General features: G+C 39.6%; 1 protein-coding gene across 3 annotated transcripts in view; it reads left to right on the plus strand.

Annotated features, from left to right (window-relative positions):
• The first annotated feature begins 1,989 nt into the window (after nt 1-1,989).
• TMEM144 (transmembrane protein 144) overlaps nt 1,990-14,115 on the plus strand; it is a 40,369-nt gene continuing 28,243 nt past the window's right edge. For 2 of the 3 annotated variants that reach the window (XR_006887972.1, XM_046656757.1), the window contains exons 1-5: nt 2,139-2,326; nt 5,400-5,571; nt 7,721-7,843; nt 9,143-9,242; nt 10,845-10,925. Coding sequence is in view for 2 of the 3 variants with exons in the window: in XM_046656757.1 (XP_046512713.1) it covers nt 5,463-5,571; nt 7,721-7,843; nt 9,143-9,242; nt 10,845-10,925 (413 nt within the window). In the remaining variant the exon portion in view is untranslated. Of the gene's footprint in view, nt 2,058-2,138; nt 2,327-5,399; nt 5,572-7,720; nt 7,844-9,142; nt 9,243-10,844; nt 10,926-14,115 lie in introns of those variants that run through there. The other variant, XM_046656758.1, reaches the window with a different exon arrangement.

Consider the following 14,115-nt stretch of genomic DNA (forward strand, 5'->3'; position numbering starts at 1 on the left):
TTAAGATAAGAATGCATAGTTCCCCTCCTATGCCCTATTGGTAACGCCCTATTTGTAATGTTCTGTCGGTAATGCCCTCTCAGTCCCCTTGTGGACATCAGGGTCATGTCGACTTGCTAATTTGCAACTGAATATCTCTTTGGAAACTTTGATGACTACTTACCCTGGTCATGTTTACTGTATGTTTTTTGTTCTAAAAAGATGTAAGACTGTACTGAAAACCATGCTTCTCCAGAGAGCTTCCTTCCTTTCTGGAAAAGTTCTTCCCAGGTTATAATCCTCCGTTCGGCTCAAGGAAAACTCACCTTATCTCTCTTATCTATAGAATGGCTATTGGTTATTTTGCATGGACAATATGAAACAATTTGAAAGAAAAGTTTTAGTCTAAGCAGAGGATGACGTATATTTAGTTTGGCTCTGTGGTACAGTGTAAAAAGCATTGAACTGGGATATTCCGTATCAAATGTCCTCAAGTCTAACTCAGCCCCAACTCACTTTTAGATTTTAAGGAATCAACAATGTGAGCCTCAGTTTCTCAGTGCAAATCTGAAGCAAGAGCAAACCACATGATCACTGAAGTCTCTTATAATCACAAAGTGAAACAATTCTAGGTAGGAATTAGGCCCTATATTCTTGGGAGAGAGAGTTCACGTATGTATCTGTGAGAGTCCATGTGTGGAAAGGGGAACTTATTTCTTCAAAATTTTTCTGAATTGCTAAACTGATCTCTTCCCTTAAGTGGAAAGCCTAGCTTCTTTAATTCTTTAAGTGCCATACTTTCCCTTCCCATCTGCTTATCTCATGCTCTAGTTTGTGAATGTGAGTAATGTTTGAAGCAGGACTTCCTTCCAGGATATCTTGTCTTTGGACAGTCTTTATGTTTTTCTTTCTTGTAACTCCACAACCATTACCAACCACTGGATCATCTCACTGAAATGTCACTTCCTCAGAGGGGCCTTCCTTAAACTCTTAGACTAGGACAGAACCCAGTGCTTCCCCTTTCTGAATTTATTTGTTCATGTCTGTGTCACTTGCTATTCTGGAAGCTACATTAATGTAGGGCTCTGTGAAGCTCATTGCTGCACCCCTAGGGCTAACAGTCCGGAAGAGTGCCGTCCAACAGAACCTTCTGCAATGACAGAAATGTTCTATAATCTGCACATGTGGCTGCTGAGCACTTGAAAAGTGTCCCACGAACGACTGGATTTTTTATTCTAATTTAAACCTAAGTAGCCATATGCAGCTAGTGGCTACATATCAGGCGGTGGGGGACTAGAGCAATGTTTCCTAAAATCTAAATGTCAGGAATCCGCATTTTAACCCATTCCCCAGGGGATTAGGAACGGCAATAAAATTTGACAACTGTTGACCTAGAATGTGGTTCTCAAGCCTGGCTGCACATTAGAATCACCTGGAGGAAGCTTTTAAAAGAAAACATTCCTGAGCCACATCCCCAGAGATTCTATTTCAGTTGGTCTGGGTGGGTATTAGTATTTTGAAAAACAGAAGAAAACAAAAAAATCCTTCCCCAGCGATTGTAATGTGTAGTGAAGCTTGAGACAACTAGGACAGATGTTCTTAAATGGCGTAGTCCATATCAGATAAATATACAGATGAATGATCTACGTGCATTTATAAAGGATTAGTGACTACAAGTAAAATCTCGTTATGTCACAAGAGACGTTAGTAAGGTTAGTGGTTCAGATGAATTTCTTGATAGTAAAAAAAATTTAAAAATCAACTTTAGATAATCTTTTCAACTGTGTGAAGTTCCTCGGCCTTTTGTTTTATCCATAAACAGGATAAACAATAGTTAGCTCTGTGACGTTTGGAGAAGGTGACATGCTCAGAGTTCCCTCAATAATCACCTCTTAAAATACACAAAAGTCTTTCTAGTTTACTGGTTAACAAAGGGCCTAAGGACTCCTCATCGGAGGCACAGGTCACATGACCTTGCGCTCCGGGACAACAGCTGAAGGAAGGTGTTTCTCAACCTGCTGCCCTGGACAAAACCGCCTGGTCTCCTTCGCTAGAGCCCTCCCTTTTTCATCCGCCAGGTATGTAGGTAATTGTCCCCCAGGAAGTAAAGGCTGGCCAGGCCGCCCGGGCAAGCCGAGGGAATGATGGCTCCGGGTCATGGGTGCAAGAGCCCTCCCTTCTCCTCCCGCTCGGTGCATAGGTAATAGTCCCGGCAGGAAGTAAAGGCTGTCCAGGCCGCCCGGGCGGCAGAGGGAATAAGCCGGATGCACCCTCCGCAGCGGCGAGGTGGAAGCAGATAGCTCCGATGCTGAGCAGGAGGGAGGTTCAGCCGCCGGCCAGCAGCGCAGTGAGTACAGCAACTCAAAAGGAAGCCCAAGCAGCTTTGCGGGGGGAGTGTCTCCTGATTTTTCAAAACGTGCTCATGATTAAACAGAAAATCAAGGCTCCGAATAAGTACGTTCAAGCAGTGCTAATTTTAGCCAAGACACCGGAAGAGCTTGCCAGGAAGATAGGAGGAAATTAGCATGAAACGAAAACTGAAATCTAAGTTGAAGTAGAACGAGCAGTATTGATCGGAATATACCAAACACTAACAACAAAAAAAGTCTGCATAGAAGTTTAAATTGCTTGGAGAAATTTCCAGAGAAAACATTGACTGATAAATGAAGCAAAAGTATTAAAATAAAATTGAATGAATATAGTCTAATAAAATGTCAGTGGACACAAAAGTAGGCATTAAAAACTACTTGTATTTAAAAGTAGCGTGACAACTCGTTTAACTCCACAGGTTTGCACTAGAAAGAATTGGGAGTGATGATAATGATATTCTTTTCCACAAAAATTTCATTGATTTAGAAAGTGGTAGCTTCTTCCTTAAAGATAGTAAGTATTGCCAATCTGCATTGAAATTAGATCACTTGCTCTCTGAAATGTGCCGGAGCTGTGTACAATAAACTTCATTTATCTGCAGGTGACAACTTTAAGTGAATTAACACTAAAGTTCATTCACCCGTCAAAATGCAGTTCAAGTGAATTAACACTAAAGTTCATTCACCCGTCAAAATGCAGTTCACGTGCTCTGATTAGCACTTCAAATTATTCTTTCAGTGGGTGAACTCTGAGAGGTTTGGGGTTGTCAATATTCTTTAATACAGCCATTATTTCCCTAAAATAATTTGCTACTTTTGAAGGTTAGGCATTCTCTTATCAATGTGCTTATAAAGATTTTGTTTCACTTTGCTTATTTTAATTAAAATGGGGAAAAAATGGTTTCTTAGCTGACAGCTCGTCCTGTGTCTTTTTAGTCTGGTGATATCCTTCCCAGATACCTCCTGCCCCTAGGACTTTTTGCTACTGAGATATCTTAGCAGCAATCTACCTGCTTGACCCTTGAGCAGTAGCCCCTGTGAGCCATTACAGGTCTAGAACTTTCTTTCAGCTTAACACTTAAACTATTATTTTATTGAAATAGTGTTACTGTTAGTGTTTAATATGCCTCAGTCTCTCTTTCTCAACTACATTCCCATGGAGGATGTTGTCTTACCGGCAGTGTTTCTTGTCTGTTTGTGATTTTTTTAAAGAAAGCGCACATAATTTCAAATAATTTTTCTTACTAAAATTTATTGAGCAGTTTTGAAGTTATCCCTGTTTTCAGTTAAATAATCATAATAACGCCAAAGAACATATATTGTAGGTAGTTGTATATTTGTGTTCTCTGTAAGAACACATTTAAAAGCAATACATGGAAAAATGACACACCTTTAAAGTAAGTATTTATCACTGTAAAATAGAATAACAAGGAAAGGTGATTACAGATATATTTTATTCAATACATAGCCACAAGAAATTATCACTATAGCATTAAATTTGTAGGGAAATAAAAAGACTGGATTATCCTCCATTCCATCCCAGAGGACTTAAACGGTGAAGTGAACCCAAAGGTCAATGTGCAAAATATGAATTCAAGATGGTATTGTGGGCAGACTCTGGTTACCTCCTGTGACCAAATGACCCTTTTGTGTTATTTTTTTTCTCATGTAGTTTGTACAGCTACAAAAGATGGATTGTGTTCAGTAGCCTTTTCCAAATGTTGTCTTATGAAAAATGGCTGGTTCTTGACTGTTTGTGGGATTGGTCCTTTTCTTCATGGAGAAACCAGAACTTTTTAATAGCCTTTGCAGGGTTGTCCAATAGAACTTTCTATAATGATGATAACGTTCTATAATCTGCACTGTCCAGTTTGGTAGCTACCGGCTATATGTGGCTATTGAGCATTTGAAATGTGGTTAGAGTGGCTGAGGAACTGGATTTGTTTTTCTTTTACTAAATTTTAATGAAAATTTAGTTATCCATATGTGGCTAGTGGCAACCAGATGGCACAGATAGCTGACAGCACGTTGTTCTGCTGGCTGGCTAATGCTATTGCGCAACACGCCGCTGCTGATCTTATACTGTAGGAGATTCCTGAAGAGATTCTCCAAAAATCTAAATCTTAAGCAGATTTAGGCCATTCTCAAAGAGATCTTTAGGAGATTCTTCTAGCTGTTCAGTTTTTTAAAAAGTCGTAAAAATATAGGGTTTCATGAAGTATTTAATCCACGCTGTGAGGATACTACTGATGAAGAAGAGTGCCTTTATCGCAAGGAGATCCTGAGTATGTAGCGGCAATACAACCTAAAGGTGTCTTTAAGCTTATGTCTGAAATATAACAGAAGCTTTGCTTGTAAGGCACTGATCATTCTGAAATTCTTCACACGTGCTGTCTCATGTGATTGTCGTGACAACCAATTGAAGTAAACAGAGTCCTAGTCCATAGATCTTTTCATTATACCAGTCCCCGTACACAGGAGAATTTTTTCATAGTATAATAAAAACTGTATTCAGATCTTGGAAGCAGTTAAGTTTCTAAGCTCTAAAGACAAAGTTTGTTTTTTAAATTTTTTTTTTTTGAGGAAGTTTAGCCCTGAGCTAACATCTGCTGCCAATCCTCCTGTTTTTGCTGAGGAAGACTGGCCCTGAGCTAACATCTGTGCCCATCTTCCTCTACTTTGTATGTGTGATGCCTGCCACAGCATGGCTTTTGCCAAGTGGTGCCATGTCTGCACCTGGGATCTGAACCGGCAAAACCCTGGCTGCCAAAGTGGAACGTGCTCACTTAACCGCTGCGCCACCGGGCCAGCCCTGTTTTTTTTTTTAATTATAGGTTAGTGATCAAAAAGCATTCCTTGATAAAATAAATGAAAAAGTGAATGAATGAACATGGAGTGTGAACATAGTACATAATTTCATAATGTCCTAACTCTTTACTGGAAGAAGGAATCAGCACACTTTTGAAAAACAATAAATAGCATGTATTAATCAAAATTCGTTCACAGGTTCACAACTTCTTAATTGTTTCATTTTTATTTCTTTCGTTTCAGAAGCTCTTGAAAAGTACATCAAGTCTAAAGTGAACCAGTTCACTCTCGGGCAGGGCTGGAACCATGAGCGCTAATGGAACAGACTTGACCATTGGTTTCATCTCCTCTTCTGTTGCTGTCCTTTTGTATGGCTCAAACTATGTACCGCTTAAAAAATATGATACCGGTGATGGTAATTATTTTTCTTTCATTGTTAACCTTAAATTATTTTTAAATATGAAATTCTCCTGTTTGGTCTTTTTATAATGAAGGCTGCAAAAGTAAATTTTGTTGAACCTGATGCCAAATGAATAGAGCTTAGAATAAATCATTTAATAATGGCCATGCCAGTTTATCCAAGAGTTAGTCAGTATAGGATAACCTTAAGATTGTATTTCATGGTGAAGCTAGGATGGATGCTGTCAGGAAAGCTTTGTAGCCGTATCTGTTATGTTTACAAAAGAAGGAAGTTAGTTCTAATAACAGATGTTTTGAAAGCACAAATTTCCAACACGATTGATATAATAGAGAACAATTTGAGTATCACACGAATTTTGTGTTTGCTTACTGCAGTGTTGACTCTGACAAAACACTAGGTAAACACAGAAAACTGCACCCAGATGGATAAAGATGCATAGTAATACACAAAATGGGCTCACAAACACCCCTCACACATCCACCAGCTCCCTCAGCACCATACCCATCCACGTCAGCTGTCAGAACCCTCCATCTTCCAACTTCACAGTAACTCACAAGCTGCACCAGTTCCAATGCCCACTTCATAACCCAATTTCAGGTCTTTTTCAAGTTCAAGTGCCATATTTATTGTAGCACTTGTGAATTTCTTAACCACTGAACCAGTATAAAAGTGTACTACCATTTTTGTTAGGTTCTTATCTTTTTTTTAATACTTTGTGGATGAAGTTTCTTGTGTGGTGCCCTTAGCCCCATTTTCCCCATGAGCTCTGTGGCTTTATTGCATGGTTTTGCACAGTGCAGTGATTTTTAGGAACGCACGTGGTCACATGATAGTAGTACTGACTGTAATGTGAATTTTAGGTAAGGAGAAGCGACAGTTTTTTTTTTTATCTACCTACCGTTCATATTAGAGCCAGGAGAAGGAATCGGAGATGTTGTGGTCAACACTTATTGGGAAGCAGATGCATTATCACCCCAGTTCCTTATATCTTGATACGACCTAGACAATAGGATTACAAATCTTTTTCCTCCAGAGCCTTTCTTCTTGTTTCCTTTTGAGTTAAGACGGGAATGGAAACTAATAAAAGAAGAACAAAAAACATGCTAAGGGGTAGAGGGCTTCGCTTTGAAGTTATTTCACAGCAACTGTGCGATCCTGAGCAAGACTTACCAGCTGTTTTGTTCTCAGTTTCTCACTTGTAAAATGAAGAACTTGTAAATGAAGTTTCCTTTCATCTCAGTGATCCCGCTTTTTTGTCTCAGATGTTAACAGCCATTTTTTTCTCTCCTCCACCATAAGATTGAATAGAAATAGGCTAAAATCTTCCAAAGTTAGAGTCAGAAGTGCTACATTGAGTTATGACTGCCTTAGTATTTCTTCAAATGTTGACTTTTTCTTTGTCCTGTTAATCCCTAAACCCTTGGTGGTACAGAAGCTCAGAAAGGTACAGCTATTCCCCACATCACCATGTGATCTTCAGATAACTAGCAAATGGCTCCCAGAGCATAGAAAGGAGAATAACCCCGACCTAGAAGGCTAATCCTCAGGTTTGTGATGTCTGGCTCATCGCAGGCGTTCAACTCTAACTGTATGGGGTCTATAGGTGGCCATAAATGAGTTTGTGTTTATGCCAAAGGTGCATAAATGATCCTCAAAGGTTTAAATCACCGTTACGCTATTCCCAAGTTCCTAGTGCCATGTTTTTGTGAGGGATAGTACTAGATGTGGCATCTGAATAAAAAATAAAGACTTGGTCTTGCCAATACTCTTTGGTAGAAAATTCTTGATTTGTCTAATAGATGAAAAAATACAATGTTACATAGGGGAATGTACTGTATATAGAAAGTTTTGGAGTCAAATTTCCAAATTTGGGTTTAAATTTCAGTTCTGTGAACTGTTAGCTGTTTAGACAAGTTGCTTCATCTCGGATTCATTTTCTCTATCTTTAAACTAGAATTAGTTATGGTGGAGAGTATTTTGTAGGAATTATAGTAAATGTGCAAAGTGCCTGGCATATAGGCATTCAATAAATTGTGACCGTTCCTATAATAACATCGCATTGATATTCCCAAGTATTAATTTTCTCAAATCAATATGTGTAATCTGATGTCAATCAACTGACGCCAATTTCTTTTATTTCTAGGAATGTTTCTCCAGTGGGTACTTTGTGCTGCCATATGGTTGGTTGCCTTGGTGGTCAATCTGATACTACGTTGCCCTAAATTTTGGCCTTTTGCGATGGTTGGGGGCTGCATATGGGCAACAGGTAATGTATGGTATGATTTATTCTTTTATCATTTAATACTTTAATCAAAATAATTCTGGTTCATAATAGAAGGAAATAGCACAAATTCTGAATAATCTTTAGTCATAGTTACTAGAAATTAACACTTTAGTTTCTCTTATTCAGATGCTCCGTAAGTGTTTTTGGTGCATTTCCTGACTGTTTCCTCTCAGTAGTTTCTATCTTAGTTCCTGATAGAAAATTAATATAGCAAACATGTTTCAATTGCGCTCTGTTTAAGCATAACTCATATACTAGTTTAAGTGTTCTGGCCTTTCTTTCTCTAGCATGTTCTTCAGAAAATATTCATTAAATAGTAGTCTCTACTAATAGCATTTTTAGGACTTCTCCTTAAAGGTAAGCAAACTCATTTCAAAAGCACTGGCAGAAAAACAAAAGCAAACAGAAATCTTCCCTCACTTGTGTTACCAATTCCTGAAATTACATAACTAGAATTTATGCCTTTGCTTGGCCAATCAGGAATGCTTTCCTTCTATTAATATAAATGCACCCCAGGAGAACTTTCTTCTCTTTAGCAAAGAGAATTCCAAGTATCAAGTATCAAGTGCCCAAAGAAGAATATAGCAAGAGAAGGAATGTGTTCTAGGGAAAATATTTAGGAGACCCTTGAATCCAGAAGGTATGATGAGAAAGAGCAGCCAGAGAAAGAGCTAAAGAGAGAAACAGGAGGGAAACAGGAGATGAAGGCAACTTGGAAGCCAAGAGAGTAAACTTTTCAAGAGGAGACTGCAGGACTGAGGCGAGACTGCTGGGGCAGTAAGAACCATACAAAACAATCATGGTTTTGCCCTGAGTGACCCTCAAGAGCACAAGGCCATGAATGTGGAACTCTAGAAGGGAAGTCAGTGAGCATGAAAAACCACAGTCTGGGGTCATATCGGGCCAAAGACTTCTACCAGTGGTTGGCCCTGGTTCGAGTCTAAGAGGATGGTCACTACTAATTTTATCATTGACAGCTTCTGCAAAAAGTCATAGAACAGAGACCTATGCTAAGGATGAAGAGCATTGGTGCATTTAGGCAAGGAGCTAACTCAACATTTTTCTTTGTAGGATTTTGCCCTAAGCCAAGTGCTTTTAGCCATCATACTCATGAGTTTAATGCCCAAAAATGTGGTTATTTTATTTAAAAAGTGAGGAATTGTGCTTTACTAAATTTTTCCAAATCCCATAACCTTCAGTTGAAGTTAAAATAAAAATTAACTTATAAATGTATTCTCTGTATTGGAAATAATGTCTTGCTTCTGTATGTGACATCCACAGGGAACATTGCTGCTGTCCCAATTATCAAAACCATTGGTTTAGGCCTTGGAATCTTAATCTGGGGATCATTCAATGCCTTAACTGGCTGGGCAAGCTCAAGGTAACACAAAGCAAACAATTTCAACTAACATTCTCTATGCTCATACTCTATGTAAGGCAAGTGCTGGGGGTTGGGCTAGCTGAGAGAAACAACATAGGATTCTTACCCTCACAGAGATTACAGCTGGTAAGACAGATGCATAAAATATGCTACCTCTAATTATTATTTGCCCTAAGTTCTAGTATCTGATCTAGATATTTGATCAAGATATAGTAAAGCATTATCTCTAGGGAATGGAAGTAGGGAGAGAGGAATGGAACTGATGTTCATTTTCATTTTCTATTATGTGACAATTTGCTGGACATGTTATATGCATCCTCATCTCTTTTTCACAAATATATGAGGTTTGCGCTATTTTACAAGAGCGCTGATACAGAAAGGGGTTGAGTCACTTGCTGAAAGTCACAGAGCTAATAAGCTAGGATTTAAACTCGGGTCTTCTAGTTCTAAAGCACATATTCTTCCCTCTAGAGGCTGGTGGTCAGGGTCAGCAAACCATGGCCCAGCTTCCAACCATTTTTGTAAGTAAAGTATTATTGGAACACAGCCAAACCCATCCATTTAAGTATCGTCTGTGGCTGCTTTTACACTATAATGGCTGAGCTGAGTAGTGGCAAGAGACCATCTGGCCCACAGAGCCCAAAATATTTACTCTCTGGCCCTTTAAGGAAGAGTTTGCCCACCTCAGCTCAAGAGCTGGGCTGTCCAATAAGGGTGCTGCAAACCACATGTGGCCATTTATGTTTAAACTTAAATTAATGAAAAATTGATAAAATTAAACATTCAGTTCCTCAGTTGTGCTAGCCGCATTTCAAGTGCTCAATAGCCGTATCTGCCTAGAAGCTACACTACCGTATAGTGCAGCTGCGGAGAGCCGCATCATCACAGAAAGTGCTGTTAGACTGCTCTGCCCTTGATCAGCATGAAGATGAACATTCAAGCTGAGTTTGGGAAAATGAGTAGCAGGGAGGCGGTTACTCTTACCTTACTTTTTGGGCTCCTCTTCCCACTCAAAGCACTACAACAACCTCAGTAATAACAAAACAAGCTAACCTCCCATCCTTTCCTTTCTGTCCTTTTTCCACTCCTTCCCTGCTTTCCACCAGCACTGTTTTCTTTTTCTTTTTCTTCTTGCCTCCTTTTCTCTTGCCTCCTTACGGTGATGGTTAGTAACAATCACTACGATGTCAAGGCATGAAAGAAAGGAATTTAGGGTGAGGCCAAAGAATAGGGACCTTTAACCAAGCAGTTATTTAAAAGTCTATTTCAAATACTGTACAAAATTGCAGCCAACTCTTTAGCATTCAATTTGCCACTTAATCTATGTTTTCTTCCTTCTTCCTTAGTCTTAATAAGACTGGAATGTTCACAAGTACTTTTGCATCTACTATCTCCTTTAAGCTTCATAAGAAACCTGTAGGGTAAATTTTAAACATGAGAAATTGAGGCACAGTGAAGAAAGTTAATCTATCCAAGTCGCAGTCAGTAAGTGAAGGATCTGGGGTTCATCTCAGGAATCTGACCCTGAGGTTATGTCCTTAAACACTGTGATGAACACAGTTTCGACAGTATCCACTTTGGTGGGACTTTCTCCGTTTCCAGGTTTGGCTGGTTTGGAATGGATGCAGAAGAAGTAGCAAAACCACTGCTGAATTACGTTGGAGCCGGGCTCTCAGTATTAAGGTACGTGGCCGTTTCTAACGATTGAGCTTTTCTTCCCAACGTTTAGAATGCTTTGTAAAGATCCTGATGTGTTTATGTTTTTTAAACTGAATTTCATAAGATCGACATGATTTTTCCTCAGATTCCTCCTTTACATTGACAGACTTGGCTTTAGAGGAGAAGAAGTGCCAGCTCTGGGGTCAGGAACCCCGGCTTTAGCTCTCAAAAACTCTAAGACCCTGGGAAAATCATTCAGCTGCTTTGCCGCTCGCTTTCATTATCTGTAATATTTAGAAAATCATCACACGTAGCTGATAAATTAGAATCAAACGGCACATTCAAGTATTTTGCAATCTAAAAAATGGTACATAAATAGATGTGACGCTGGCTTCCTGATGCCCCTGAAATAGCCATTGATTCTCTCTTGTTATTCACTTTTTGCTGCCTAGTTTCCACTTTCCCGTCACCTCACTCAACTCTTCTTAACCAGGTTAGATAACCACTCCGTCACCTATGAAAACACACTCATTTAAATACCTGTTTTCGGTTCTATCTGTGCCTAGTTGTATGCACTAAATGAATGAGGATGAAAATGACTTTGAGTCTCTGTACAGCAGGGTTCAGTCAATAAAACTCTAACAGGAATTAGGTCACCTTAAATTCAGTCCCCTTTCCTCTCTAGACTACATTTATATTCCCTGTCAGTGCTTCACATAATGGATAGCGCTGCCTGCAAAGATTTTAGTACTTTTTTATTCTTCAGGGAAAGAGCACTATATTTCTCTTCGTCCTGCAATGATGGCTTTTCCCCAGCCACATTCATGAACAATCTCTTTGTCATTAAAATGTTGCCATAGAGAGTGGTTCCAGGCCAACTGGAGAAGAAATAACATAGATTGTTCTAAAATAGCAGATTCCTGACATTTTTGGTTAGAGGCAATTTTATGTATTTTATACAATTCACACAGCATTCTAGCTTTGAATAGCTCACTCAAACACAATTTCTTTACACCCAAAAATTGTAATGTGGCATGCCTTAGTTTTGACTTAATTGTAATGTAAGGCCAATTTACCCAGTCAATCAGGCATTGTTTTTCTTCATGTATCTCCTTTCTTTAGAAAGTTACATTCTCTAAAATTGCAAATTATTTATGTTCTACCACTTCTACCTGTGTGACCCCAGGAAAATCACTTAATTTCTCCAAGCTTGGGTTTCTTCATCTGGGCATAAAGTAGGAATAATAATTATACCAGCCTCATAAGATATTTTGAGGATTAAGGGAAATAAAATATGTTAAGTGCTTTGTATAGTGCTAGGCACACGGCTAATGCTCTATATGTTGCGTATTTTCATTATGATAATCATTTTTTTTTTTTTTCAAAGATTTTATTTTTTCCTCTTTCTCTCCAAAGCCCCCCGGTACATAGTTGTATATAATTCTTTGTGGGTCCTTCTAGTTGTGGCATGTGGGACACTGCCTCAGCGTGGCCTGATGAGCAGTGCCATGTCCGCGCCCAGGATTCGAACCAACGAAACGCTGGGCCGCCTGCAGCGGAGCGCGCGAACTTAACCACTCGGCCACGGGGCCAGCCCCCATGATAATCATTTTTAATCATAAGTATTTCATGTTCAATTACTGTTTCCCCTGTCGGTTGTGTGTTGTCCGACTCTATGGTGACCTGGTCAGTGCACCGCAGAATCGTGCAGCTTGTTTGGAGCTTGGTCTTTGGTGGGGAAATGCAATGATCTCTTCCTATAGTGCACCCAGCTCCCTTGTATGTTTCTTTACGGAGAGGAATTTCTGGAACCTTTCATTTCATTGTTTTAACTCAGTTAAATCCATTTGTTCTGAAGGGCATTCATGAATAAGCTTGGAGTTTCATGGTCAGTATAAGGAAACTTGGACTATGGTTATATTGTTTTAGGAAGTTGCTTTTCTTTTCAAAATTGAAATTATTGCCCCTATCCTCTGTACAGTTCAGTTTTTAAAAGATTGGTTAGGTCATTTCTAGCCTTGCATTTTCCTGATGTGATATCTAAGGGAAGCATCAGTCAGTATCTACAACCAAAACCACTCTAGGTATTTTAAACAGCAGAGGGTTTAACGCAGGAAATTGTTTACGAAAGTCTTATGAGGGCCAGGGAAGCAAAAGGAGGAAGGGGTCAGCACCCAAAGCCCTGGAGCCCCATAACCGCTGGCACTGTCCTGAGCTACCCTGCTGATGAAACTATGGGAGCCGCCACCAAAATGCAATGGCTCCTCCCACGTTTTCATCTTATGCCTCCCATTGAGAAAACCTAGCTGCCACTACAGTTTGGGAAAACTTAGTTTTCAGTCTTCTAGGCCCCATGGTTCAGAAGAGAATTTATAAGGGTGGGAGTGGAACTGACACCATGAAACACTGTCCAAGACACTCTCTTAAATGTGCTCTAATGAAGATCCAGGAGTTGGAGTTCATAAAAAGGCAGATTTCCTTTGCAGTTAAGAAACACGCTCTGGATTATCCTTGAGTCTGCTCTCCATTGCTTTCTCTTCTCACTTCACTTACTTTCTCTGGAGAGTTGTGTTATGAGGAAACCCAAATCTTTGTTTCTAGCCATTACCTTGCTTCAGAGCCACAGTCCATACTTCTAACTACCGTTCAGGTTAGACATCTCTGTATATGTACCCACTATTCAATCTGAGGTGAGATGACATGTGGAAAGGGACCCTGCTGGGTCAGGCACAAGGTCAGCTCTCCACAAATGCTAGACTGTTAGTTTCTTCCTCGCTGCCTTCAACACTTCCCAGTCAGAGTTCCTTTTCCTATTTTACCCTTCCCTGCAAATTGGTTCCCCTTCCTGCGATTCTTCTCTCCATAGAAGGTATTAGCCACAGTCATTCAAGTTCAAAACCTCAGTCATCTTGAATTTTTTTCTTTGTATGCCCCACCTATATTTAATCCTGTAAAATTCTTGCTGAATCTTTCACAAGTTCTTCTTTTCTTTTCCTTCGGTCCCTCACTACCTACCCACCTGTATATGATTGTAAAAATCTCACATCTAATTTCCCCAGTTCCATTCTTTCCTTTTGCTAGTATGACTTACTTCTATCTGCTATCAAATCACATCATCACTCTTTTGTTTAAGAACTTCTGAAGGCTTCCCATCGGATTCAGAATAAATCTGTCTCCTTAATCTGGCATGCCCTCCACAGTTACAGATTGAGCC

The sequence above is a fragment of the Equus quagga genome, chromosome 3 (assembly GCF_021613505.1).
Source record: "Equus quagga isolate Etosha38 chromosome 3, UCLA_HA_Equagga_1.0, whole genome shotgun sequence".
Classification (NCBI taxonomy): domain Eukaryota; kingdom Metazoa; phylum Chordata; class Mammalia; order Perissodactyla; family Equidae; genus Equus; species Equus quagga.